General features: G+C 44.9%; 1 protein-coding gene across 1 annotated transcript in view; it reads left to right on the top strand.

Moving 5' to 3' along the window:
• Window positions 1-27,371, top strand: part of LOC124620195 (hemicentin-2-like) — a 172,952-nt gene that overhangs the window by 50,296 nt on the left and 95,285 nt on the right. Inside the window, exon 4 of the mRNA XM_047146864.1 lies at window positions 4,147-4,281. Within this exon, the coding sequence (XP_047002820.1) occupies window positions 4,147-4,281 (135 nt within the window). The remainder of the gene's footprint in view (window positions 1-4,146; window positions 4,282-27,371) is intronic.

The following is a 27,371-nucleotide window of genomic DNA, read 5'->3' as shown; positions in this document are numbered from 1 at the left end:
GTGCAGCTGGGAGTCAGGTCATACAACTCTTCCCAACTTTGATCATACTAAGTCACCAACTGTAGACTTTCCGACTGCCGATTGCTGACAACAGGTCCTGAGGAGCTAGGACGCCGCCCTTGTAAAGACTCTGTCGCCACCACCTGAAAACTGTCGCCCTTCTCCAACTCTCGGCATCTCTGCACGCGAATAGCGCGGCCATTGACGTCACACATGAGTCTCATGTGCTCACCAGTCCTTTTATACAACCTTTTATACACATGTTTGATGAAAATTCTGTTGGTGCCGTTACGTCCACGCAAAAATTTTACACTAAAAACTTAGATAATAATAAATTGTAGGTGCTGTTGCTTGTCCTCACAACAATTTTAATCATTTTCAGTTTGTCTTAGCACTGGTGACAGTTATTTAATCGGCTGTTGAAAATAAGAATGGTAGACCAATTATACATTATCATGTCTCGTCTTTCCATTGGTGTCATTAGAGTCCATGAATCTTTAATTAAATATAAATTATAGGCAAAACAATGTAAATTTATACAAGAAAATATAATAATAAACCTTAACATCTATATGGTGCGTGTGATGAACAGTACTCGCTGCCAGAACATAATTCCTGACAGTGATTCCAATTAATTTTCCACTTGAAATGTCTCTTACAGCTTAACTATTAATGTTAATGATTATGTATCTCCGTCGATGCGTCGCATAAAGAGAGCTCTATGTCTTTGCTGGGATGACTATTTGTGGTGTGCGTACTGTAAGACCTTCGGTACACACACAATCAGATTATTTGACTTGTCGCTCTAACGAAGTAGGCGAGTGTCAGCAATATGTCTCGTGGTCTTACCGTGGCGTGTTTATCTTCTGCCGTTAGGTCAAACGATAGAAATGCCACTTGTACGCTTACAGTAGCAGACTGACGACCAACTTCAAATAGAACTTGATTAATTTTCACACACATTTATTAAAATAATAACAATCATAAACCTTACTTAACTTGATTCTATTTACAATTGACAATCTGAAGTTCCATTGGTCTTGGTACGTTAATTTTATTCTCACATATATCTGATACTTGACAAAGTGTCTTTACATTTATCTTCATGGCTATGTACAGGAATGTGATAGTCTTATTAGGCGCAGACTGAAACTTGACTACAGATTAATGCAGACTGATGCAAACTGACTAATCGGAGGTCTGTACACTCGTTATAATACCTCGCGCGTTCAGGTATCTCCGCGCGAGTGTGATCCGCGAGGAGAAAAGGTTCTACGTTAGCAGCAATGTAATTGGCTGCGTTACATAATAATACGTGGATCGGCGGAAGCAGAATTTGGTCCGTCTCCAAGACAGCGCCATCTCGTAGTGCGGAGACGGACTAACGCTGTGCCTGCGCTGTTGTGCTTAGCGGGGCGCGCTCTAGTGGGAAAGTTGTGTACGCGCTGACTGCGCGGAACTATGTACACAACACTATTTTAAAAGTTATAAATTATTTAGTACATTTGTTATATTCATTACATTTGTATCACCTCTCATGTGTCATTTACAAACCATATCTTTAAATCGTTGTATTCTTAATCAGATTCTCTTTCCAGAACGAAATTCTCACAGTGCAATGGAGCGTGCGATGATACTTGTACTAAACTTCCCAGCAGATTAAAATTCTATCTCACCGTCTATGGCCGTCCCATCGCCCTCACTCCCACCCTTAAGTACCTTGGCGTCACCCTGGACCGTCGCCTCTCCTGGACTCCCCATCTCCGTACAATCCAAGCCATGGCACGTTCCCGACTCCGTCTCCTCAAGCTCCTTTCCGGCCGTACGTGGGGTCTGGACCCTTCCACAATCCTCCACACCTATAAATCCCTCATCCGCCCTATCCTTTGTTATGCCCATCCAGCCTGGATCTCCACCCCCCCCTACCTTTTATAAATCCCTCCAAATCCTTGAACGCCATGCTCTCCGCCTTGCCTATCACATCCGTCTCCCCTCCCCCACGCAGATCCTGTATGATCTCATCCCCTTTCCCCACCTCCTCCTTTTCCTTGAAAGGATACGGATCCTGTACACCTCCTGTAAACTTAATCCTCCTCATCCGCTCGTATCCCCGATCCTCTCCCACCCCCGCCCGCTGCCGCGCCTGTATTCCCACGTCCCACCCGGTCTCCATCTCTCCCCCCTCCTTACTCTCTCCCAAGGTGGCTTCCGCCAGCTCCCCCTCCCTGATGATGTCCTCCTCCCCTCCATCTACCCCTCCTATCAACTTTGACCCTGCCCCCCCCCCACTTCCGGTGTCCTTTCCCTTAGGCACCCTCCCTCCCTTCTCTTCCCCTCCCTTCGCTTTCCTTTTCCCCCGTCCCCTCCCTCCACCCCACTTCCCCCGGGCTTCCCCTCCCCCTTCCTCTCTCCCCCCCTCTCACTCCTGCCTGTAGCGTCTCTGCTCTCCCCTCCCCCACTGCCCCTCCTCCTCCTCCTCCTCCTCTCTTGGCAGGTCCCCGGACTCGCACACGCATAGTGAACATTCGCGCGCCGGAGATCATCGCCCTCGGTTTAGTGTCTGTGCCGTCGTGTTTGTGCATCAGTGTTTTTTTCGCCGTCCACGCTCCTTCGTTCACATGTGTCGTCTAACTCGTCAGTGTTTGTGCACAGTGCCGACAGTTTTCTTGTTTGTTTCGTCGAGTGTGAACGGCTTCATGTTTTTTAATTATTGTATCTACTGTTTTTTAAACCGCCAGTCTGTTACTTTTCTGTCTCCCTTTCTCTTTTATTGTACTGCTTATGGCTGAAGAGCGGAGTACACTTTTCCGCTGCCAGCCCACCTTGTATGTGGTGTTCAAATTACAATAAAGAAAAAAAAAAAAACAGATTAAAACCGGATCGGGACTGGAAATCTCGACCTCTGTCTTCCGCGGGCAAGTGCACTACCGACTCAGCTACGCAAGCACAACTGACGACAGCTTTACTTCCGCTAGTACCCTCGCAGAAGAATGGAAGGTAGGAGATGAGGTACTGGCGGAATTAAAGCTGAGAGGGCGGGTAGTGAACCGCGCACACAGTTCTATTCTGTCGGAAAGTTTCAAATCCTCTTTCGTTTGGCACCTCCTGTATCGTCGTGCTCAGCACGGTTCGCGCTACACGTGTACAAACAAGTACAGTGCAACTTGAAAGCCACAACAGTTACCGGACGCTGACGTCACAACCGGGTGGCGGAAAATTCCCATGCAGCTACGCTGTCGCTCTCCCCTCCTCGAGCCACCGGCTAGTGTCACAGCACAACGGCCATCCTGCTAGCGGCACTAACTCTGCCGACATTCGCTGCTAGGGCGCGACGTTAACACTGCGCTCATCAAAATACAGTCCAAACACGCAGATATGATTCGGCGTGTTACATAACGACCACCCGGCTGGCGGCCACACTGTGTGCTTGGCAACGCAGTCAGCTTTGCACAGCTGCTCTAAAACTCTAACCACGTGGTTTCTGTCATCGTCAGCCATGCACACGCATGTCCAAGTGAAACCTGCTTCTCCGAATTGAGAACACGGTAACTGCAGAACATCTTACGTTCCCGTAAGCACTCTGCAATCATTATGCCCTCGAATTGCAGTTTGCTTTGTCATTTACTCCTATGAATGCTATTATCAATCTGAACGATTTGAGAATCATTAACTTTTTCTGTTCTTAGTTTGCTACTTATGTACTATTACCTTACATTCTTTGATTAAGTTTCTTTTATGGTGACTCATTTTTACTAGGATCCCATTGCCGTTTTTTTTGGCCTCTACCCTGCATCTGATGTGCAGAGAAAGTTCTGTGCTTTTTTACTCTAGATCCGTGGCTGTGTTCTCATATTATGTCCTCTAGGCCTGCTCTGCTTCCCTCTCTCGCATTCTCTCTCTATCTACCACTCCATCCGCGTGAAACAGACACACACAGACACATACACACACACTTGATAGACATCCACTTCCACTACTTCATCCGTTTTTGTTTTGGCTAACGTGGCCACCTCACACTTCCCTGGAGAACTTATTTTGTCTCTGACTGTCTATACCTCGAAAATACTTGCCTAGTACATGTTTGCATTCTTTCACCACATTACTTCAAAATCATTGTCTAATCCTCTGCTTCGGTGTATGTGGCAGGTGGCGACTGGTAGCGGCACAATGTCACACTACTTCAACCTCCTGGTGCTGGTGCCCAAGGCTTTCATCCTGGGCAGCGGGGACTACCACATCGGCGAAGGCAGCACCATATCGCTCGTCTGCATCATCGAGAACGTGAGTTTATTACACTCATTATTCAAACATTGCTTACTTGTTGTGAGATACATTACAAAGAAATATTCTGCCCAGCGTGTGTATGTGTGAAATCAGTTGAATTTTTTTATTAAAATGAATGAGGCTTCAATTCGGAATTCCTGTTTTTAACAGTGCTGTGCTATTGCGACAGATATGTGTTAAATTAGTGGCAGCTCATGGTGTGAGGTCGTCTGACATGCAGATGATTGTACTTGAACGCTCTACTTGGACTCTACTTCCATATAATGGAGTTGTAATTGTGTGGGAGTCGCAGCAACATGTAGGGAACGAACGCTTACAGAAATCTTCTCGGATTATCAGCCGAGTCGTCGCGTCCTGTTGTCGCAAGGTTTTCGACGACCTTCCATCCATCATTTTCAGCTGAACTGTCAGGTCTGTGTTCGTTCCTTTATAGCTGCGGGACCACAGACTGCTCTGACGAGCGCCCAGTACATGGGCCAGTAGCATGCCACCGCAAGAGTTGTAGCAGTCGTGGTTGAAAAACAAACCAGACAACTGTGCCCTGCCATATCAATCGGTTCAAATGGTTCAAATGGCTCTGAGCACTATGGGACTTAACTTCATTGCTCATCAGTCCCCTAGAACGTAGACCTACTTAAACCTAACTAACCTAAGGACATCACACACATCCATGCCCGTGGCAGGATTCCAACCTGCGACCGTAGCGTGGCTTCTAGGATTCAGTCACAAGAGCAGCAGTGAAACTATGAATGCATGACACTATTGTCAACCCCGACACCGGTTTCCAGGTAGAATCCGCATGGAATGTGGCGTTAGAAACAATCCGTCGGAAGAGCTCCAATGTAAAAGCGGCAGGGGCAGCGGTCTGAACTGACAGGCAGCAACAGGACTCAACAGCTATTCCCATCTCCACCCAGTTGGCTGGCTGTGGTACTTCTTCCGGAGGCACGTGACTAATCCAGTCGTTGAGCTCTCAGCAGGGGACTCTGCAGTTCAGCGGCTGTAAGGGAATGAACAGGTCATGAACCCGCCACTCTGCCTGAAGATGACGAGAAGAAAACTCATCGAAATTCTGAGGCAGCACTACACTAAGACCCGGCTGATAACAGGAGAAGATTTCGTCAATGAATTTCGCCGAGAAGGCCCGCATTCCCACATAGTCGACGGAAGGTACTATTGCAACTGTACGTCATGCGCCTAGTCGCGGTGCTTACCTGTGCTTGCCTCACACGCAAACAGAGGTACCTGTGTAGGTGCACCTCTCCTTCACGACATGTGCGCACGAGTGTTCCCATTAACACCTGCGTGTTGATATTAGTCAACGGACTGGATCGCACAACCGCTTAAAGAATGGGGAATAATCGCTTTCCGATTTTCATGCTGAAAAAACAACTTAAGGGTTTTCCTTGTGAAGAAAGAAAACTTCTTTCATATTGCGTGATTTTTTAGCTGCGTAACGTTTCTCAAACGATTTTGAAGAGTATGCGGTTTAAAAATCTCATTTTTAATCAATGGTAGTGTACGATCTAAGTTTATAAATACGCCTCTTACCTTTTCATAGTTCATAACAGTGGCTGCGAAATGACTCTGTTTGTCAGTCATGTGAATTTCTTTTACATATCTTGTATTGAAAAAGAGTGATTGCTTGTAGCTTACCGTTCGCTACGTTTTAGATCACACATTATTTCAAGTGAAACGTAGCTAAAAGTACAAAAAAATTTTCGAATAGTACTGACTCTGACGTCTGTCTTCTTTCACAGGTAAATCGGAATAGTTGTAGGAAGTTATAACTGCGAATACAAGCCGACGGAGTTAAGTGCAATGTCAGTTATTAGTTAACAAAGCAGGCCTAGTCTAAGGCCTTTGTGTGATTATAATCATTGAAGAAACTCCAAATACATGCGATTTTTTCCCTTGTCGATGCGTGTTTACTCAGTACAGTCGTCTGCTATGGTCTTGCAGTAGCCCTCACGTCACATCATAAAAGACAAGCAGCTGAGGTGTCCATATCTCATAATTAAGCGGAATGTACATTTCGCATATGAAACTAGAAGAGGAGAATAAATTACTGTAAGACGGGACTTTTCAGTGGACTGACTATACTAAAAGTTGGGGTCATTCTATTTAATTGATCTCTATTTTGAGACGAATAACGGCGGATGCCGTATGCAGATATACAAGTATAGACGTCTCTACACTTAACGCGATTAAGACAAGAATTTTTCCTGTTTGACAGTTTAGCTTTCGTATTTCTAGGAGAGAACTGCGGCATATTTTGTAAATAATTACCTTATCTCCTCTTTCAAAGAACTGTGCACAGCACTTAGCAATACTATTTCTTTAACAAAATTCGTATGATGAAAGCACGGCCACGTGAAGCTTCTTCCTAACGGGTTTCTCCTTGAATCACGTGATCTCGTCAAATTTTTAAATTCTTCCCTCTGTCTCTAAAATGTTTCCCTTCTGATTTCTCTCTTTTATCACAAAGAGTAATGAGCGGGTTCAGCGTAGTACCAAACACTGCTGCCCTAAAAAAGGAATTACTACCGATCGGTGCAGATGCGTTGTTGTATCCTCGTGCAGTTCACACCGTTATCAAACGTGAGAACTGCAGGTCTCTGTATATTTTTCATCTATGTTGTTTGTTTTTCATTGATTGTCTGATCTGCTCCGAGAAAAGAGTTGCAACTATTCGACGACATAGTTTTAGTGGTATTGTCTGGACAGTACAGTAATCATCGGGTTTCGAAGCACAGCGAAATAAGTTGTGGATACTTCCTGTGAATACTGAACAACATCTGGGAATTTTTGTTCCTTACAGGAACAACTAAAAAACTATTCGAAAAGGGTTGCCCACTTCATCCTCTGCTGCAAAAAATTTAAAAAAAGAAACGATTTTTTGTAGGAGTAGAAGAATGGAAGAAATGTAGTCCATCACGGCAAAGTAATATGAATTATTGCACAGGACTGATTTCAAGGAAAACTTTGCATAGAACTCATTGCGCCCCGTTCATTATAAAAATGTCTTGTGTTTTCTTTCACAATTTTTTTACGCTAGAAGAAGAACAGCGTCTGTTGCACGCCTGTGACTCTTCAATAATTAACAAGTGTCGCCATGTTGGGTGGAGTCTCAGTTTACCTTCACCAACATTAATTTGTACTCCTTGAGCTGCTAAAATTATTGCCAAGTTTTTTTTTTTTCGGTTGCCTTAATGATGTGGTAGCAGGCAGTACCAACGGTTCGTAGACTGTACCGAATAACTACCTCACCTTGTGACACAGATTAAAAACCGAGAATTCTGGAGTTAATCAAATTTGGCTCAAAGCTTCTGTGCCCACTGACAAGGAACTCTGCATAGGTCCTGCAATCAAAACACTTTTTCAGAAATTCATATTGGGGAGGTCGTGGTCAAATCGAATTGCTTTATAATGGACCTTTACTTTCTTTACGTTCCTCTCTATAATTCTCTGTGTAAGGTGCTTCTATTGCGATTTCACCGATTTAAATGAAATAATAATTAATGGATATAAAACATATGGCTTTATTATGTATTGCTAAAAAGTTTTAAAAATAGATGATGTCAGTAGCTGTCTGTTTCACTATAGAATCTGAGAAGGAAACTTGGTAGGTTCTTATGTCGATAAATGCCTCTTTCTCAAAAAGCACGCGACTCCAAGCCGCAGCTGCAGGTTAAATGTGGCCTTTGTGGCTGCCCTGTGAGCAGTGGTTTGTCCGTTTCTTATAAGAGCCATCCAGGGATTCAGCATAAACGTGTTTTTTAGTCAGGCTGATGTCGACTCATGAGTACTACTGCGAGGGAGAACCTATTTCATAGATTCTTAAGAATTATAACGACTTGCCTTTGTGTATGTAAGTACGAGTATATTAATCACGCAAAACGTCTAAAGTCAATGATGAAGTTTAAATACGAGAAAATTTTTTATTAAGAGACAAAAGTTACATCATGAAATCAACATCGCTTGTAAAGTCTTCAGTTTATATTATAAATAAACATTTTTATTTCGCTTAAAGAGCTAGTACACTGAAACATAGCGAAGTGTCTGAAACGTCTAGACATTTAGCTCCGGTGAATTCGGTGTGCCATTTATGCTGGTTCTGATGGGGATTTGAAAGTTGTGAAGCATAAAGGGGAGCAGTTGATGCAGCATTTGGATCATTTTTTTTTTTTTGTGGTTTTAGGGCGCACAACTTCAATGGTCATTAGCGCCCTGACTACTCTGAGAATGCACCGCGAGGCACAAGTTGACAACAACTAAAAGGGAAAACACGATAAAAGACAGACTGACAGGCATAGGATTAAAAAACAGCATCATCAAATGTCCTTAGCGAGGTTTGTCAAATTGATAAAACGAAGAACACGAGCAGCTGCTCGTGGGTCATCCGCTAAAATGGCATCGAAAGTATTTATCAGGTTAAGATCGAGGCGCAGTGTGTTAAGATCTGGACAGGACATTAAAATGTGTCTAACCGTCAGCAAGTGCCCACATGGGCAGAACGGCGCCGGCGCAGCCGTCAGCAGATGGCGATGGCTGAACCGGCAGTGTCCAATTCTTAACCGGGCTAAAACGACCTCCTCCCGCCGAGAAGGGCGTGAGGAGGACGTCCAAGCCACGGGAAGAGGTTTTAAGGCCCGAAGCTTGTTGTCGGTAAGTGCAGCCCAATCGGCATGCCACAGAGATAAGATGCGCCGACAAATCACCCTGCTAAAATCGGACGAAGGGACGCAACAAGAAGCTGTCCAAGGCTAGAGGACCGCAGCCTTGGCCGCGGCATCTGCAGCTTCGTTCCCAGGGATACCGACATGGCCAGGAACCCACATAAAGCTAACTGGAGAACCGACGTCCACCAGCTGCTGAAGAGAGCGTTGGATCCGGTGTACGAAAGGGTGAACCGGGTACGGATCACTGAGGCTCTGGATGGCGCTCAGGGAATCTGAGCAGATGACATAAGCAGAATGTCGGTGGCGGCAGATGTAAAGAACAGCCTGGTAGAGGGCAAAGAGCTCAGCTGTGAAGACCGAACAATGGCCATGGAGCCGGTATTTGAAACTTTGTGCCTCGACAATAAAGGAACATCCGACCCCGTCATTGGTCTTAGAGCCATCTGTATAAATGAAAGTCATGTCGTTGAACTTCGAACGAAGTTCCAAAAAACGGGAGTGGTAGACCGAACCGGAGGTGACCTCTTTTGGGAGCGAGCTGAGGTCAAGGTGAACGCGGACCTGAGCCTGGAGCCAAGGTGGCGTGCGGCTCTCGCCCACTCGAAAGGTTGCAGGGAGTGAAAAATTAAGGTGTTGAAGGAGGCGACGAAAGCGAACTCCAGGGGGTAGCAGGGCAGAGACATACAACCCGTATTGACTGTCGAGAGAGTCATCAAAAAAGGAACGATAAGACGGGTGGTCGGGCATTGCCAGTAGCCGACAGGCATACCGACAAAGCAGTATATCGCGCCGGTAGGTGAGTGGCAATTCGCCAGTGTCAGCATGAAGACTCTCTACGGGACTGGTATAAAATGCTCCGGTCGCAAGTCGTAAACCCCGATGTTGTATGGAGTTGAGGCGGCGTAAGATGGATGGCCGTGCAGAGGAGTATACGAAGCTCCCATAATCCAGCTTGGAGCGGACGATCGACCGATATAGACGAAGTAGGACGGTTCGATCCGCTCCCCACGACAGACCACTGAGAACACGGAGGACATTTAAAGAACGGGTACAACGGGCGGCCAAATATGACACATGTGGAGACCAGCTAAGTTTCCTGTCAAATGTAAGGCCTAAAAATTTGGTTGTCTCCACGATTGGGAGAGCAACGGGACCGAGTCGTAAGGACGGTGGGAGAAACTCTTTGTAGCGCCAGAAGTTAATACAGACCGTCTTCTCGGCAGAAAAACGGAAGCCATTGGCGACACTCCAGGAGTAAAGACGGTCAAGAGAACGCTGAAGACAGCGCTCCAGGACACGTGTACACTGCGCGCTGCAATAGATGGTAAAATCGTCCACGAAAAGGGAGCCTGATACATCAGCTGGGAGGCAATCCATTATTGGATTGATCGCGATGGCGAAGAGAGCGACGCTCAAAACTGAGCCCTGTGGCACCCCATTCTCCTGGCGAAAGGTGTCGGACAGGACAGAACCCACACGTACCCTAAACTGTCGATCCATTAAAAAGGAACGAATAAAAAGAGGGAGGCAACCGCGAAGGCCCCATGTATGCATGGTGGGGAGAATGCCCGCCTTCCAACAGGTGTCGTAAGCCTTCTCCAAATCAAAGAACACAGCCGCGGTCGGGCGCTTCCGCAAGAAGTTATTCATAATGAAGGTCGACAGGGTAACCAGATGGTCAACAGCAGAGCGGCGCCTACGAAATCCACATTGCACATTGGTAAGTAGGCGTCGAGACTCGAGCAGCCAAACCAATCGAGAGTTAACCATTCGCTCCATCACTTTACAGACACAGCTGGTAAGCGAGATAGGTCGATAACTGGAAGGCAAGTGCTTGTCCTTCCCCGGCTTAGGAATCGGGACAACAATAGACTCGCGCCAGCATGCGGGAACATGTCCCTCAATCCAGATGCGATTGTATGTACGAAGAAGAAAACCTTTACCCGCAGGAGAAAGGTTCTTCAGCATCTGAATATGAATAGAATCTGGCCCTGGAGCAGAGGACCGTGATCGGCCAAGTGCGTTTTCGAGTTCCCGCATGGTGAATGGGGCATTATAGCTTTCACAATTCGAGGAGCGGAAGTTAGGTGGCCTAGCCTCCTCTGCCTGTTTGCGGGGGAGGAAGGCAGGGTGGTAATGAGCGGAGCTCGAAACCTCTGCGAAAAAGCGGCCGAAGGCATTGGAGACAGCCTCAGGGGCCACAAGGACGTCATTCGCGACCTTCAAGCCAGAAACTGGTGAGTGGACGTTAGTGCCAGATAGCCGGCGCAGGCTACCCCAGACAACAGAAGAAGGAGTAAAACTGTTGAAGGTGCTTGTGAAAGCAGCCCAGCTGGCTTTCTTGCTTTCTTTGATAATACGACGACACTGAGCACGTAATCGTTTATAATTGATACAATTCGCCACTGTAGGGTGGCGTGTAAATGTGCGTAAAGCACGTCGACGAGCACGTAAAGCGTCTCTACATGCTGCGGTCCACCAGGGGACCGGTACGCGACGTGGAGAAGAAGGAGGGTGAGGGATGGAATATTCAGCAGCAGCGAGAATGACTTCCGTGAGGTGTGCGACCTGACGATCGCAGCTTGTGAAGGTTTGATCCTGAAAGGTCGCCCTGGAAGAGAAGAGCCCCCAGTCTGCCTTGGAGATGGTCCAATTAGAGAAGCACGGAGAGGGGGTATGCTGCAGGAGATGGATAACACACGGGAAGTGGTCGCTCGAATATGTATCAGAAACTGCATACCACTCAAACCGGCGTGCAAGTTGGGGAGTACATATAGAGAGGTCTAAATGGGAATAGGTGTGAGGTGTGTCCGAAAGAAAAGTAGGGGCGCCAGTATTGAGGCAGACAAGATCGAGCTGGTTGAAAAGGTCTGCCAACAAGGAGCCCCTCGGGCGGGATGCTGGAGAGCCCCAAAGGGGATGGTGGGCATTGAAGTCTCCAGTTAACAAAAATGGTGCAGGTAGCTGAGCAATAAGTTGCATCACGTCTGCCCTGGTAACGGCAGATGACGATGGAGTGTAAACGGTACAAAGGGAAAACGTAAAAGTGGGGAGAGTAATGCGGATGGCAACTGCCTGCAGGCCGGTGTGCAACGTGATGGGATCGTAGTAAATATCATCCCGGACCAGCAACATAACCCCTCCATGAGCTGGGATACCTACCACAGGGGGTAGGTCAAAACGCACAGAGGTGTAGTGTGCCAAGGCAATTTGATCGCATGGGCGTAGCTTCGTTTCCTGGAGGGCTACGACGAGCGGACGGTGCAAGCGGAGCAGCAACTTCAAGTCCTCTCGGTTGGAGCGAATGCTGCGAATATTCCAGTGAATGAGTGCCATCGTAAGAAAAGGAAGATGAGAGAAGTGGTCACCTCGAAGGCCGCTTAGGGCCTGGCTTCGAGCGAGCACTGCCGCCGCTATCAGTAGGCGGACAGTCATCGTCCATCGGGTCTATAGGATCATCGGCCATCTCGGGAGGATGGCCGGGAGGGGGAGCTTCCTCCGCCAGTGAACGGCCAGATGTACGGCTACCAGCGGTGCGGCCAGGCGAAACGGATGACGGCCTGGAGCGGCAACCGCTGGGTGGCGCAGGAGAAGAAATGCGTCGTGGCGGAGAAGGAGAACTGTGCTTCCTATGCGCCTTTTTGGAAGGACGTGTAGTGGAAGTACCGGTCGAAGGCTGGGAGGTCGAGGTACGGAGGAAGTCTGCACGGGATGGTTCCTTCTTGAAGGCCCGTGCATCTGACTTCGATGTCTTCGCCTTAGCAGAAGCTGAGGAAGGTGCTCGTGTCTGTGGGGTGATGGGAGGAAGAGGAGACGTCGACCGCGCGATCTTAGCACTGGCCGAACGGACGACCGTGGTGCTGAAGGTCAGATCGCATGTCTGGGTTGCTACCTCCCGGGTAGTCCGAGGAGAGGCGAGGACAGTACTGTATTTCCCCGCTGGGAGCAACGTGGGCTTCCTACTAGCCAATAGCTTGCGAGCAGCCGAGGTGGACACTTTCTCTTTGACCCGAATTTCTTGGATACAGCGTTCTTCCTTATAGACAGGACAGTCGCGGGAGGATGCGGCATGGTCACCCTGACAGTTCACACAACGAGGAGACGGAGGTGGACAGTCACCCTCATGGGCATCCCTGCCACAAGTGACACATTTAGCCGCATTGGAACAAGACTGTCGAGTGTGATTGAAACGCTGACACTGGTAGCAGCGCGTAGGTGTCGGGACATAGGGGCGAACAGAAATAACCTCGTAGCCTGCCTTGATGCGCGATGGCAGCTTAACACTATCGAAGGTCAAGAAAATTGTCCGGGTCGGTACAAGGTCATTGTTAACCTTTTTCATGACCCTATGGACAGCCGTCACGCCCTGCTCAGCGAGGAATGATTGAAGCTCCTCGTTAGTCAATCCGTCGAGGGAGCTAGTATAGACTACACCTCGAGACGAATTCAAAGTTCGGTGGGCCTCCACCCGGACAGGGAACGTGTACAGGAGGGTGGCCCGAAGCAGTTTTTGTGCCTGAAAGGCACTCTCAGTTTCTAGGAATAAGGTGCCGTTACGCAACCTGGTACAAGATTTGACAGAGCCGGCTATGGCATCTACGCCCTTCTGAATAACGAAAGGGTTGACAGAGGAAAAATCCTTTCCGTCCTCAGATCGAGAAACTACGAGGAACTGTGGGGCAGGCGGTAGTACTTTTGTCACTGTTGGCTGGTCACGTTTCCGTTTTTGGGTCGAAGTCGAAAGAGATGGAGTAGAATCCATTGCGGAGGAATCCCCCATGATAGCCAGCGTCTCCGATGGCGCGCTCCTTCCTTGTGGGGACCCTCTCAGAGGGCACTCCCGCCTTAGGTGAATGTTTACACCTCAGGTCACACCTCCCGAGAAACAGACGGAGGGACCAATCGGCATGGTCAGAAGGTATCAGCTCAGGCAATCACCCCTCCCCGGGCCTGGCCTTTACCAGGGGGTACGCGCGTGCCTTACATGTCTACCCAGGGCGGGGACTTACGCGTTACCCCGTCACCGGCTACGCGTGCGAACGCGTGGGTCGGCCTTCAGGCACGCACAGGGAGGAAGGAAGAAGAGGAAAAAGAAGAGAGAGAGGGAGAAAGAGGACAGACTGTCTCAAACGCCGAGGCGGAGACCAGAGAAGGCAAGGAGAAGAAGGCAATGAGAAAGCAATGAGAAGAAGGCAATGAAAAGGCAAGGAGAAGAAGGCAATGAGAAGGCAAGGAGAAGAAGGCAATGAGAAGGCAAGGAGAAAAAGGCAATGAGAAGGCAAGGAGAAAAAGGCAATGAGAAGGCAAGGAGAAAAAGGCAATGAGAAGGCAAGGAGAAGTCAAGGGAAAGAGTAAGGAAGACAGTGAGGTGGAGAAGAGCAAAGAAAGGAACCAACAAAAGGAAGGAAGAAACGAGAAGTGAAAAACCAAAACGACCACGATGATAGGTCGTGGAACCGTCCGTCTCCGGACGCAGGCGCTAACTACCCCCGTGAGGGGGAAGGACTCCTTTTAGTCGCCTCTTACGACAGGCAGGAATACCGCGGGCCTATTCTAATCCCCGGACCCGCAGGGGGAGCATTTGGATCTGCAGGATAAAATGATTGACTGACTGATAATGATGGAATACCAGATATTAAAAGTCGCGTTTCTGACTCTATTTTCAAACGAAACATACTTAATTGATGAGCATTTCTGCTACAGATTTAGTGTTCTATTGTGTTCTTTTTCCGACACAAACTATTTGTTAATCAAAGCGACTCGTAAAGGAAGTTTCTATCGGTATCAGTGATGCAGTCGAAATGGCCTTTCTCTGAGAGTGAGTGGAAGGAAAGCGAACGTTTAAAGTAATGGATGACGTGATTCCCCCGTACGGATGACCGAATGTGCTACAGTTTTCTCAGCTTGTCAGCGCTCGTAGCTGGCTTAGTGTTTAACTTCAGAGCTTCAGATCGTTCCTCTACGCGAAGTTTTCAGCCTGAAAGGCGTGTTTGTATCATCTTCATCCCTAAATGGAGTTACTGCTTGTTGCCTCGTTATAGAATATGGGTGTATTTTCTATCCTGCATTGTTGTCTAACTGCAGAATCAGGTGTCTCCTTTCGTCCTCTCTCGCAAACTGTGAGGCAGTAAACTCCCTCTCTATTCTTACTTCGGCACTCCCAGTGTTGAAGTTGGTTACGCTAGAGTTGCATAGCCAGTGGACGTGTTCCACTTAGCATCGTCCGAACTGATATCAAGAAAATTTTATTCCTACACTTAATTACTTTTTTCTCTGTGCAACACAATCTTTCGGACTCTGAGGAAGGTTGAATCACTGATACGAAGAAAATGGGAACATCGTATCGACAGATCGAACAGACAATATTGCAATGGCGGCAGGGTGCGTACTATACTGTGGCGTTCAGCGATATGACTCTCGCCGTTGTCCGTAACGGTCACGACTAAGCCAAAGTATCTGTAGACGAACTGGTGAAAGGTTACAGAGAGCAGTAGTTTTCTATATCTGTATCTTCACAGCTCAAAAAAAAAAATCTGGTGAGGCGTTATTTCGGCTGACAACTATGCAGCCATCTTTAGGTGAGTGTTTTGCACTGGAGATTGCTACTTCACATCGATAACTTTATCGAGAAAATTTGCAAGGGGACACATGCGCAAAGGCAGCAACTAATTAAAGGACTTCTGTTGAGGCTACTCATGTGAAGCAGCATTCTCCAGTGCAAAACTCTCACCTGAAGATGGATTAATGATTGCCGATCGAAATATCCCGCCAAGAAGATGTCATCTGACTGCAATCCTGAAACTATGGAATACGCTTTACACCGGAAAAATTTCTAGAACCACATGAAGTAAGTTTCTCATTATGACATTCGGAGTCGGTTCCATACCAGAATGAGTACAAAAGTTTGTTCTTGCCCATGGGGGTGCCTCATACTAATCCTGATGATGTGCAGGGTTGCGTATAGAATAAAAGTTTAATTATTTAAACCCAATTACGTGATGAATGTAGGGAGTGGATAGTTGGAAAGAGTACATTGAAGATCTCAAGAGGGGAACGACTTAACTGATGTAACAGAAAAACAAATGGTAGTGTATACAGAAGACGTAAAGAATGCAGTATTATGGTCATAGATTAATGAGAGCTGCTTTCTCAGGAGGAGAAATTGTAAGTTTACGATTGTCGGCGGGGCCGTAATCAGTTACTTTCGGTTGCACAACAAATAAGTAGACTTTATTTACAGAAATTATAATTTTAAGACAATCTCTTAAAAAACACAATTGACTGTATGACGGCTGAAGCCTTATCACAGAAAAAAATCCACAATTTTAGGACCACCAACAATAAACTCAAACAACAAGCGGCTGAGGCCTGATTTAGAAGTCAGAAGAACAATTCCAAATAGCACATATTAACATAAATACTTCCTTTTAAAACGAACTGTAACACGGCTGAAGGCCTTATTATAAAAAAAGGTGAAATTATTACTCGTCTGAAGCATACAAACAATTTCAAATAACAAACAGCTGAAGGGCTGAATTAGAAGTCAGGAAAACAATTCCAAATAGCACTTTTAAAATAAATCCTTTGCTTTTAAACCCACTTTATTTTAAGAAAACTTACTGCAACACGGATGAAGGCATTATCACGAAAGAAGTTAAATTCTTGCTCGACTGAGGGCCACACCAACAATAATCAGAAAATTGCAAATATTCTTAAAATAAACTTCACAATCTAATGAATCAGGACAAGCGATTCTCAGCAAATGTTCGAAGGGTCGGCCTGGGAAGGTAACTCAAAGATAAGGTAAGGTGAGACAGGCAGCTAAGAGTTGTCCTCACGTAACAGGATGGCAACCCAATCTAGGGGCAGGTTAAGCGCCGACCGATAGACTACCCAATCCGCCTAACGTTCTATCACCGGTATAACGGTGGAATAATTTTAGGCAAGGGCCAAGAGACAGACAGCACTACGTCTTCAGAAAATACCCAAGGCCGAAGGAAACACCAGAAACAAGGTAGACCTCCCAAAAATTTGCACAGTACAATACAAGAGGCTGTCGAACTACACGCCGTGGTGGACAGCATCAACACAACGAGGAAAGGTACATGCCGGAAAAGTACGCTAACCTCAAGGGCAGGTAACTGGGCCGTTAGCGACCACAACGCAGAAAATACTGCTGGCTGCACTTCACTAATAAGAAGAATACTAAATTCAATGATGAATAACAAATAGAGAAAGACGGCTGCAATATTTCACCGCCTCGAAACCGCCTTCACTCGTTGAGGCCGGGGTCAGCGGCCCTGGAAGCAGACCATAGGCGAGCTCAGAATAGTCGAGGTTGCATTATCAGTTAACTCTTCACTCAACTTAAACGTCCAGGGTTCGGTGTGCAACGAAGCCGTCGCTCTCGCAGCTACCCCTCCTCGATCCGGCAGTGGCAGCACGCCGCCAGCGGCCCCAGCTTGCCCTCCCGCGCTGCAAGGACCTACTCGCTGCTGCGCCCCAACAGAATTGATGTTCGTTCGCAACTCCCCGCTCCACACAACGCGACCCGGAAATACTAGCGGTCGATCCAAAGATAGTACCACAGTACTCGTATCGATAAGCGCTGCTGCTGCCACTCACGGGCAGACAAGCCAGCAACTTAGGGACGCCAGTACATCGAATAAGAAACGAGGTGCCATAACCGCAATGACAAGACACCAAGCAGTAAACGGCATGAACACGAGCCGCGCACGGTTCAGTTATCAAAACTTGGGAAGATTTGCGATCAAATGAGTTAAGAGAGACGCGCAGCACTGCGGAATTTCTACACTCATTGGTGGAAGTGGCAGCAAAGCGACTATTCAAGTTGGTGTGGAGAGTGTAGGAGACTGACGACATGCCGTCAGAGATTCGTAATGTTGTCAGCTAGATAATTCAGAAGAAAGCAAGGGCAGATCAGTGCGAGAACTATTGCACAATCAGTTTAACAGTTTATGGATCCAATATGGTGACAAGAATAATATATATACGTATGGAAAAAAAATCAAGAATCTGTTACATGAGGATTGTGGTGTGCGTACTGTAAGACCTTCGGTACATACACAATCAGATTATTTGACTTGTCGCTCTAACGAAGTAGGCGAGTTTCAGCAACATGTCTCGTGGTCTTCAAAAATGGTTCAAATGGCTCTGAGCACTATGGGACTCAACTGCTGAGGTCATTAGTCCCCTAGAACTTAGAACTAGTTGAACCTAACTAACCTAAGGACATCACAAACATCCATGCCCGAGGCAGGATTCGAACCTGCGGCCGTAGCGGTCTTGCGGTTCCAGACTGCAGCGCCTTTAACCGCACGGCCACTTCGGCCGGCTCTCGTGGTCTTATCGTGGCGTGTTTATCTTCTGCCGTTAGGTCAGACGATAGAAATACCACTTGCACGCTTAGAGTAGCAGATTGAAGGTGACCAACTTTAAACAGAACTTGATTAATTTTCACACACATTTATTAAAATAATACCAAGCATATATATAACTTAACTTGGTTCTGGATGCTATTTACAAATGACAATTTGAAGTTCCTTTGGTCTTGGTACTTTAATCTTATTCTCACATATCTCTGATACTTGACAAAGCGTCTATACATTTATCTTCATGGCTATGTACAGGAATATGATAATCTTACTAGGCGCATACTGAAACTTGACTATAGACGGGTAAAGACAAATGCAGACTAATGCAGAGTGATTAATCGGATGTCTGTACACTCGTTATAATACCTCGCGCGTTCAGGTATCACTGCGCGATTGTGATCCGCGAGGAGAAAAGGTTCTGCGTTAGCAGCAATCTCATTGGCTGCGTTACATATTAATACGCGGATCGGCGGAAGCAGAATTTGGTCCGTCTTTATGGGAGCGCCATCTCGTAGTGCGGAGACGGACGAGCGCTGCGCCTGTGCTGTTGCGCTTAGCGGGGCGCGCTCTATTGGGAAAGTTGTGTACGCGCTGACTACGCGGAACAATATACATAACAAGGATCATTTCGACTGTTGCAAAAGTAAAGCCACCTGGGAGTTATTTTATCAAAAATGGCTCTGAGTACTATGGGACTTAACATCTGAGGTCATCAGTCCCCTTGAACTCAGAACATGCCAGAGGTAGGATTCCAACATGCGACCATAGCTTTAGCGCGGTTCCAGACTGAAGCGCCTAGAACCGCTCGGCCACAAGGCCGGCGTTAATTTATCGGTACGCTTGTTAATGAAAGCAAGAAGAAATTAGTCGACGTAGAAAAGGCGTTAGACCTTATGAACGAGCAAGGTATTCGAAATTCTGAGAATAATTGGAGTAGGACGTAGGGAAGGACGAGTGATACTTACTATATAAATGAATCAGGAGGGAACAATAAGAACGGATGACGAGGAATGAAATGCTTGAATTAATAAAAAAAAGTATAGGACACGGTTACAGTCTTTTACCTACAGTGTTCTTTGTATGCATCGAAGAAGCAATGACGGAAATAAAAGAAAAGTTCAAGAATGAGATTAAAATTAATGATGAAAAGATATCAACGATAAAATTCGCTGATGGAATTGCTATCGTCAGTGAAAGTGAAGAAGAATTTCAAGTCATATTGAACTGAAGGAAATTATGGATTGGGAGTAAACCGAAGAATGATGAAAATGATGAGGAGAGGCAGAAATAAGCCTTACAATAGCCATGCCATCAAAACTGATGAGCACCTGGTAGACGAAGTTAAGGAATTCTCCTGTCTTGGGAGCACAATTGTACATCGCGAACGTAGAAAGTATGACGATAGGAAAGTTGACTACGACAGGCAAAGATGACGTTCTTCGTTCTTCGCCAAAAGAAGTACGCTGATATGTTATATAGGCCTTAGTTTGAGAAAACAGTTTCCGAACATGTACGTTAGGAGCATGGAAATGTATGGTAATCAGTCTTGAACAGTGGGTAAATCGGAACACAAGAGAATCGAAGCGTTCGAGATTGCAGAGGTATATAATGATTTTGAATCTTAGGTGGGCTTACGAGACAGCGAATGAAGAATTTCTCAGTATAATTGCAGAAGAAAGTAAATGTAGAAACTACTGACAGGAAGAAGGAAGAGGATAATAGGATTTGTGTTAATACGTCAGGGAATAATGTCCGTAGTTTTAGAGGGAAATGTAGATAGGGAAACCTGTAGCGGATGACAGAGGTTTGAATACATCCAAGAAAAAATGCAGGACGTAGCGTGGAACTACTACTCTGCGTGAAGCGTTTAGAACAACAGAGGAATTCGTGACAGTACACGTCAAACCAATCAAAGGACTGATGATTCGAGAAAAGAAAAAAACAATGTGGTGAATACCTCCACGAAGTTAGGTAAGAATCGAACCAGTGCCTCGTAGTCACACTTTCCATTTTCATCACGTACTTGTCATCCAGTTGCAAGGATTTTGTCATGTTATTTATGCTAATTTCCAGTCCTGAACTATATATGTTTACCGACGTTAGTATTTTATTCCCTTGTAGCCTATATAGCCGAATCACGTTTCTGTGTTGACTCTTTCAGAATTCAAGGCGCACAAAAGCACGATTGAAGTTTCTTTCTGTATCTAGCCTGGTGGCAAACTAAATGTATTAAATCAACATTTTACTTTATTTTAAAAAGGTATAAACAATTTATTCTAGAGTTCAAATCTCAGTGCTTATTGTATCATACGAGAATTACAGACATAACGTTTTGACCCTTAAAACATGCGCTGGGACTTAGCAGCGACTTCTTGTCTTACAGATAAACCTGCGATTTCACTAACTATAACTTTTATCAGAAATACCAGTTATGAACAGTCATTAATAAACAGTTCGATGAAAAGCAGTCGAACAATTTCATAGAGCAACAGGCCAATGTCTCCAGTGGTACAGTACTACGAAAAGTAGTGATTTTAAGTTGAGTTCTAGGACTGTAATGTAATGAAGGAAACTGTTTTACTCTTTCACCTCCAATACTTCCTTCCCGCACTAAAGGAAATTGGATTACCTGAAAACGTCGCATTGGTTTGCATCTCAGATAACCTATCCATGGCCGGCCGAAGTGGCCGTGCGGTTAAAGGCGCTGCAGTCTGGAACCGCAAGACAGCTACGGTCGCAGGTTCGAATCCTGCCTCGGCCATGGATGTTTGTCATGTCCTTAGGTTAGTTAGGTTTAACTAGTTCTAAGTTCTAGGGGACTAATGACCTCAGCAGTTGAGTCCCATAGTGCTCAGAGCCATTTTTTTAACCTATCCATGCGACGTACATTTCTTTCCTCCAAGGCAAAATATTGTTTAATGGAAAGAGGGTAACACATACGTGAGAGAGAGCGCACGTACGTATACCGGTAATTTGACGTATACATTGTTATTGTGAGGAAGAACTTTCGTCCGCTAATCTTGTTTCACATTCTAGCTCACTTCCGCACCTTACAATACATTAATTAGAGGGCACCGCACGAATCACAAACAAAGAGGGATCGTACTTCCCACAAACGACGTTTTGTGCGATGCCTCTACGGTCTTCACCTAACGGGTTTCATGTCAGTTGTGTATGTGGGATGGTCCCGGCGGAGGTTCAAGTGCTCCCTCGGGCATGGGTGTGTGTGTGTGTGTGTGTGTGTGTGTTTGTCCTTAGGATAATTTAGGTTAAGTAGTGTGTAAGCTTAGGGACTGATAACCTTAGCAGTTAAGTCCCATAAGATTTCACACACATCTGAACATTTTTATGTGGGATGTGACTGCTGATCATCAATTCATTACATTAGCATATGCTGGCCTCCATAAGAGCATGTGGTTACGTTTCAGCATTTCCAAATGCGATATCGACATGTTCATCATTGAAAATTTCCTGTCTGTGCTCGATAAGCCCTCTTTGTATGAAGAATAGTTAAGATGTTCAAATGTGTGTCAAATCCTATGGGACTTAACTGCTAAGGTCATCAGTTCCTAAGCTTACACGCTACTTAACCTAAATTATCCTAAGGGCAAACACATACACCCATGCCTGAGGGGGGACTCGAACCTCCGCCGGGACGAGCCGCACAGTCCATGACTGCAGCGCCCAGACCGCTCGGCTAATCCCGCGCGACGAAGAATAGTTAGAATGCCATTGACGGTACCATACGGTTCGTCAGGAAAAACCTCAATGCGGCCAGAAGAAAGTACTTTAAAAATTCTCACTATTGCAGACAACCTTTTAGGTGGGGCAACCACAGCTATCAGTATGTATCTTGGGTATTAATAATCGTTTCAGCTGTATTTGGTGCTTTATTACTGACCACTACCTGTCTCGTGGTGTTGAAGCCAAATCTTCAGGTGACACATGATTAAAACATTAGAGCGGAAAAGCTCGTAATCTATTGACATACAACGAATGTTAGAAAAAAAAATATTCCCAGCTTTTCCACTCTAACGTTTTAATCATGTATCACCTGAAGATGTTGCTTTAACACCACGAAACCGGTAGTGGTACAGTAATAAAGGACCCAAATAGAGCTGAAGCGATTATTAATATCCAAGATTAATTCTCACTATTATTTGAGATTCAACTTTTCATCATCAGAACAATCAGCCATTCAACATCCAACGTAAATATGATGCCTTTTGTAAAGTTCTACTTGACTGTGAGTCTCAGGTGTAAGAAAGTTGATCATCTGAACTTATTATATTTGGTCAATGTCTCAGTCATTTATTATCTCTGAGAATCGAGCACATAATTGTTTTCTTTCATTTAACATACTTCCGTACATCTATTTGTCCTAATTACCTGCATTACATTCCAAGTACAGTTTTAATTAGCATTGGAAACCAGTTCATTCAGTAATATATTTATTTGTTTTATCTTTCCTAGTAGTACCTTACGTGCACAATCCACTACACCATGAACAACCATTAGTGTTAGGCATCCGCATCAAAATACCAAGTCTCATTGTCATTAGTGATAACTGATAATTCACGTTGATTCTAAGCTTTACCTTTAAAGTTAAACTGTAAGCTTCACTTTGAAAGGCCTCCGCATTTTTTTAGAACCATCTGAGCTCAATTGTACATTTCTGTTTCTTCCTTTCCTGTCAACGCAGCAGTGTCTACAACTAAATGAAACAAAAAAACCTCAAAAAGTATTTCTACGACTATATTGTAATTATTATTTTCTTTCACCTTTGTCATTATACGATTTTTGTCTTATTATGATTGACTTTAACGCCTACTTTCAAATTCTCTTTGTTAAATGTCTGCCCGATTAGATGAGTGGTCAGAGCTTCTGACACATGCAGCGTGCCCGGTTTCGATTCTCGGGCAGATCGGAGATATCTCTGTTCGGGGATTGGGTGTTGTGTTGTCCTCATCACCTTTTCCGGGTCATCGTCACGCAGGTAGTCCAATGTGACGTCAACTGAAGAGACTTACACCTACGTCCTCAGTTATTTGCTGGTTGTATTCCAATCTCTGTCTTCCTCTACAGCGTGTAATCTCTACGGCTCCATCTGGTGTCAGGGAAATTATTTCTCTGATGCCTTAACGGATGTCCTACATTCCTATCATCTCTCCTTGTCAGTGATTTCTATATAATCCTTTCCTTGCCAATTTTCCGGAGTGCCTCCTCATTTCTTACCTTAGCAGTAACCCTAATTTTCAACACTCTTCTGTAGAGTCATATCTCAAATGCTTCGATTCTTTTCTTTTCCGGTTTCTCCACAATGTTTCACTAGCAAATAATGCGGAGTTCCAATCGTTTATACTCAACGTAGTATATTCTCAGAAATTTCTTTTTCAAATTGAAGCCTATGTCTGACAGAAGTAGAATTCTTTTGGGAGAAATGCCAGAGTCAGTCTGCTGCTCATGTCTTCTTTGCTCCCTCCGTCATGGGTTATTTTGCTGCCTAAATATCAGAATTCCTTAACTTAACATACCTCCTGATCACCAATTCTAATATTAACTTTATCGGTGTTCTAATTTCTGCTACTTCCCATTACTTTGGTCTTTCTTCGATTTACTCTCGGGCCATATAGTATACACATTCTATTTAGCAGATCATTCCATTCAGTGAGGAAAGCAATCTAATCATGCGAATCTTATCAGCGATATGTTTTCACCTTCAATCTTAATATCACTCTTAAATCTTTCTTTTATTTTTGTCATCCCTTCTTCGATATATACATAAATAGTAAGGGCGATAGACTACATCCCTGCCATACACTCTTTTTACTCCAAACACCTCGTTCTTCGTCTTCCGTTATTATTGTTCCCTCTTTGTTGTTGTACATACTGTATATTACCCATCTTTCCGCTAATTTTACCAATATCTTTCTCAGAATTTCGAATCATGCACCTATTGTCTTTGTCGAACGCTTTTACCAGGTCAACAGACCCTAGGACAGTGTCTTGACTTTTCTTTACTCTTGCTTCCACTAGCAACTGCAGCGTCATGAATGCCTCTCTAGCGCCTTTACCTTTGGGCTAAAGCCAAACTGATCGTCAGCTAACACATCCCCAATTTTCTTTTCCTTTCTTCTGTACACTATTCTTGTCAGAAACTCGGATGCATAAGCTGTTAAGCTAAACGTGCGAAAATTCTGGCAGATTCTTGCAATCTTCGGAATTGTATGAATGACTTTTTCAGAAAGTCAGATTTTATGTCGCCAGACCCATTCATTCTCCCTACACACCAAGGTGAAGTGACGTTTTGTTGCCACTTCCCTCAGTGATTTTAGAAATCTAGATGGAATGTTATCTATCGATTTTGCCTTATTCGATCTTAAGTCTTCCAAAGCTTCTTTAAATTCCGATTTTAATCCTGGATACCCTGTCTCTTCTATCTCGACTCTTATTTCTTCTTCTATCAGTCTATACTCAAGTCTTTTCCCTCATAGAGGTCTTCAACGTACTTTTTCCACCTGCCTGCTCTTTCTTCTGCATTTAACTATTGAATTCCCATTACACCCTTAACTTTACCACCCTTACTTTTAAACTGACGGAAGCCTAATAGTAACATGTAAGCTTTCAACGGCCGGCGTCTTCATTAATTAAAACTTCCGTGCTGAATTGCCTTGGTCCATGTGTAAAACTTCTTCTCCTTCCTGACGTTTCGTTGCGTACTGCGGGCAACATCTTCTGAGGTGAATCGGCGACTGCCTGCTAGGCGCTGGAGGTCCCACTTACATAGAGCGCTTAGATGGCTCCACCACTCATAACGTGCTTTCGACTTTAAAACTATCTCTGGGTAGTGCCATCTCTCTCGATTACAGGTAATCGATTGTCACTTCGTTTGTGCAGTGTCGACCGCCATATCTTGTCTAGTTTTAATCCTTCTTCTTTTTTATTAAAATTATTTTCGTGCTTGTAGATCTCTATAGCTTTTCTATATATGCGGGTATAACAATGTGAGGTCCTAGGTATCACGTTTGTCTCACTAACATCTGTGAGCCAGTTTATTTGCAAGACGAATTAAGCCATTTGCGAACGGCTTTCAAGAGAAAAGGGTACACTGACAACGAAATAGATCGAGCACTCCACCCTAGAAGAAAAGTGTCCGAAAATACACGTCAACGACAACCATCGGCTGAAAAAGTTTTTCTTCCATTTATTCATAACATCACGGACGGTATTGGGAAAGTTTTGGCCAAGTTTCAAGTGGAGACAATCTTTCGAACTACGAAGACAATTAGTGAAAGTTTAAGATCGGTGAAAGACGCACGTCACCCCTTAGCTACCCCAGGTGTATATAAAATTCCGTGTAGAAGTGGCATGGTTTATACTGTAACAACTAAAAGGAGTGTTAATACCCGCATAGCGGAAGCCAAAAGGAACTGTAGATTGTGACAAATTGACAAATCAGCTGTAGCGGAACACGTTTTCGAAGACGGTGTCCATGAAATAAAATTTAGTGAGACAAACGTGATGGCTAGGACCTCACATTATTATACCCGCATGTGTAGAGAAGCTATAGAGATCTACAAGCACGAAAATAATTATAATATAAAAGAAGAAGGATTAAAATCAGACAAGATATGGCGGTCGACTTTGTACAAACGAAGTGACAATCGGATACCTGTAATCGAGAGAGATAGCACTAGTCAGAGGTAGTTTTAGTCGAAAGCACGTGATGAGTGGTGGCGCCATCTAAGCGCTCTACATAAGCGGGACCTCCAGCGCAAGTTTTACATATGGACGACGGCAATTCATCCCGGAAGTTTTAATTAATGATGACGGAAGCCTGTTTTCACAATTCTGTATGCTGTGTCAGTCCTTCAGAAACTCATTCTTTCAACTTCTGTACATTTGTTAATGCGGGCATTCCGCCTTAGCTTTCCTGTTGGTCTGGTTTATTTCATTCCTAAGTGACTTGTATTTCTATATTTCCTAACTTCCCTGACCATTTTTGTACTTCCTTCTTTCATCGATCACGAGAAGTATTTCTTGCGTTCCTCAAAATTACTTTCTTTGTATCTTTCCAGCTTCTGTGTGTGATTGTCCTTCCTAGAGAAGTCTGTTTCTCCTCAACTGGACTATTCCTTATCGCAGTATCTGCAGCATCAGAAACTTGAAGCTAAGCTCTTCATTCGTTAGTTCTTCCGTACCGCGCTTCTTTGCTCGTTTAGTCTTCCCAATTAGCCTCTTAACCTTCAGCCTAGTCTTCATCACTATTAAATTGTGATCTCTAACTGACCATGACGCAACGCAATTAAAATCTTCCCGTATACCCCAGCCTTTCCCAAGTTACCTCCTCATCCTGTGATTCTTGAATAAATTATTCATTATTTCTAGCTGAAATTTATTGTGTAACTCAATTAACGTTTCTCTTCTCTTATTCCTAGTCCCAAGGCCATATTTTCCTGTAACCCTTCCCTCTACAGCCTCCGCTACAACCGCATTCCAATCCGCCATGACTCTTAGATTTTCATCTTTACGTATTGAATTACCTGTACTATATCCTCATACACTTACTGTATCTCTCCATCTTCGCCTTGGTACGTCAGCATGTGTACCTGTGTACCTGAACTATTGTTGAATGTGTTGGTTTGCTATATATTCTGATGAGAACGAGCCTGTCACTGAACAGGTCACACTAACCAACTATCTGCCCTGCCTTCCTAAGCATAAGAAATCCAGCTCCAATTATAACATTTTCTGCTGCTTTTGACATTTTCCTATACTCATCTGACCAGAAATCCTTTTCTTCTTCCCATTTTACTTTACTGACCCACATTATATCTAGTTTGAGCTTCTGTATTTCACTTTTCTGATTGTCTAGCATCCGTACGATGTTCTAACTTCTGACATTCCACGCCCTGACTCTTAGAACATTACCCTTTCGTTGGTTATTCTTTTTTTTCCTCATGGTCACTACCCTTTGGCTGTCCCCTCTCGGAAATCAGACTGGGGGCTA

This window comes from Schistocerca americana, chromosome 6 (assembly GCF_021461395.2).
Source record: "Schistocerca americana isolate TAMUIC-IGC-003095 chromosome 6, iqSchAmer2.1, whole genome shotgun sequence".
Taxonomy (NCBI): Eukaryota; Metazoa; Arthropoda; class Insecta; order Orthoptera; family Acrididae; genus Schistocerca; species Schistocerca americana.
The sequence above is the reverse complement of the archived record's forward strand: the minus strand, read 5'-3'. Positions and strand labels throughout refer to the sequence as shown.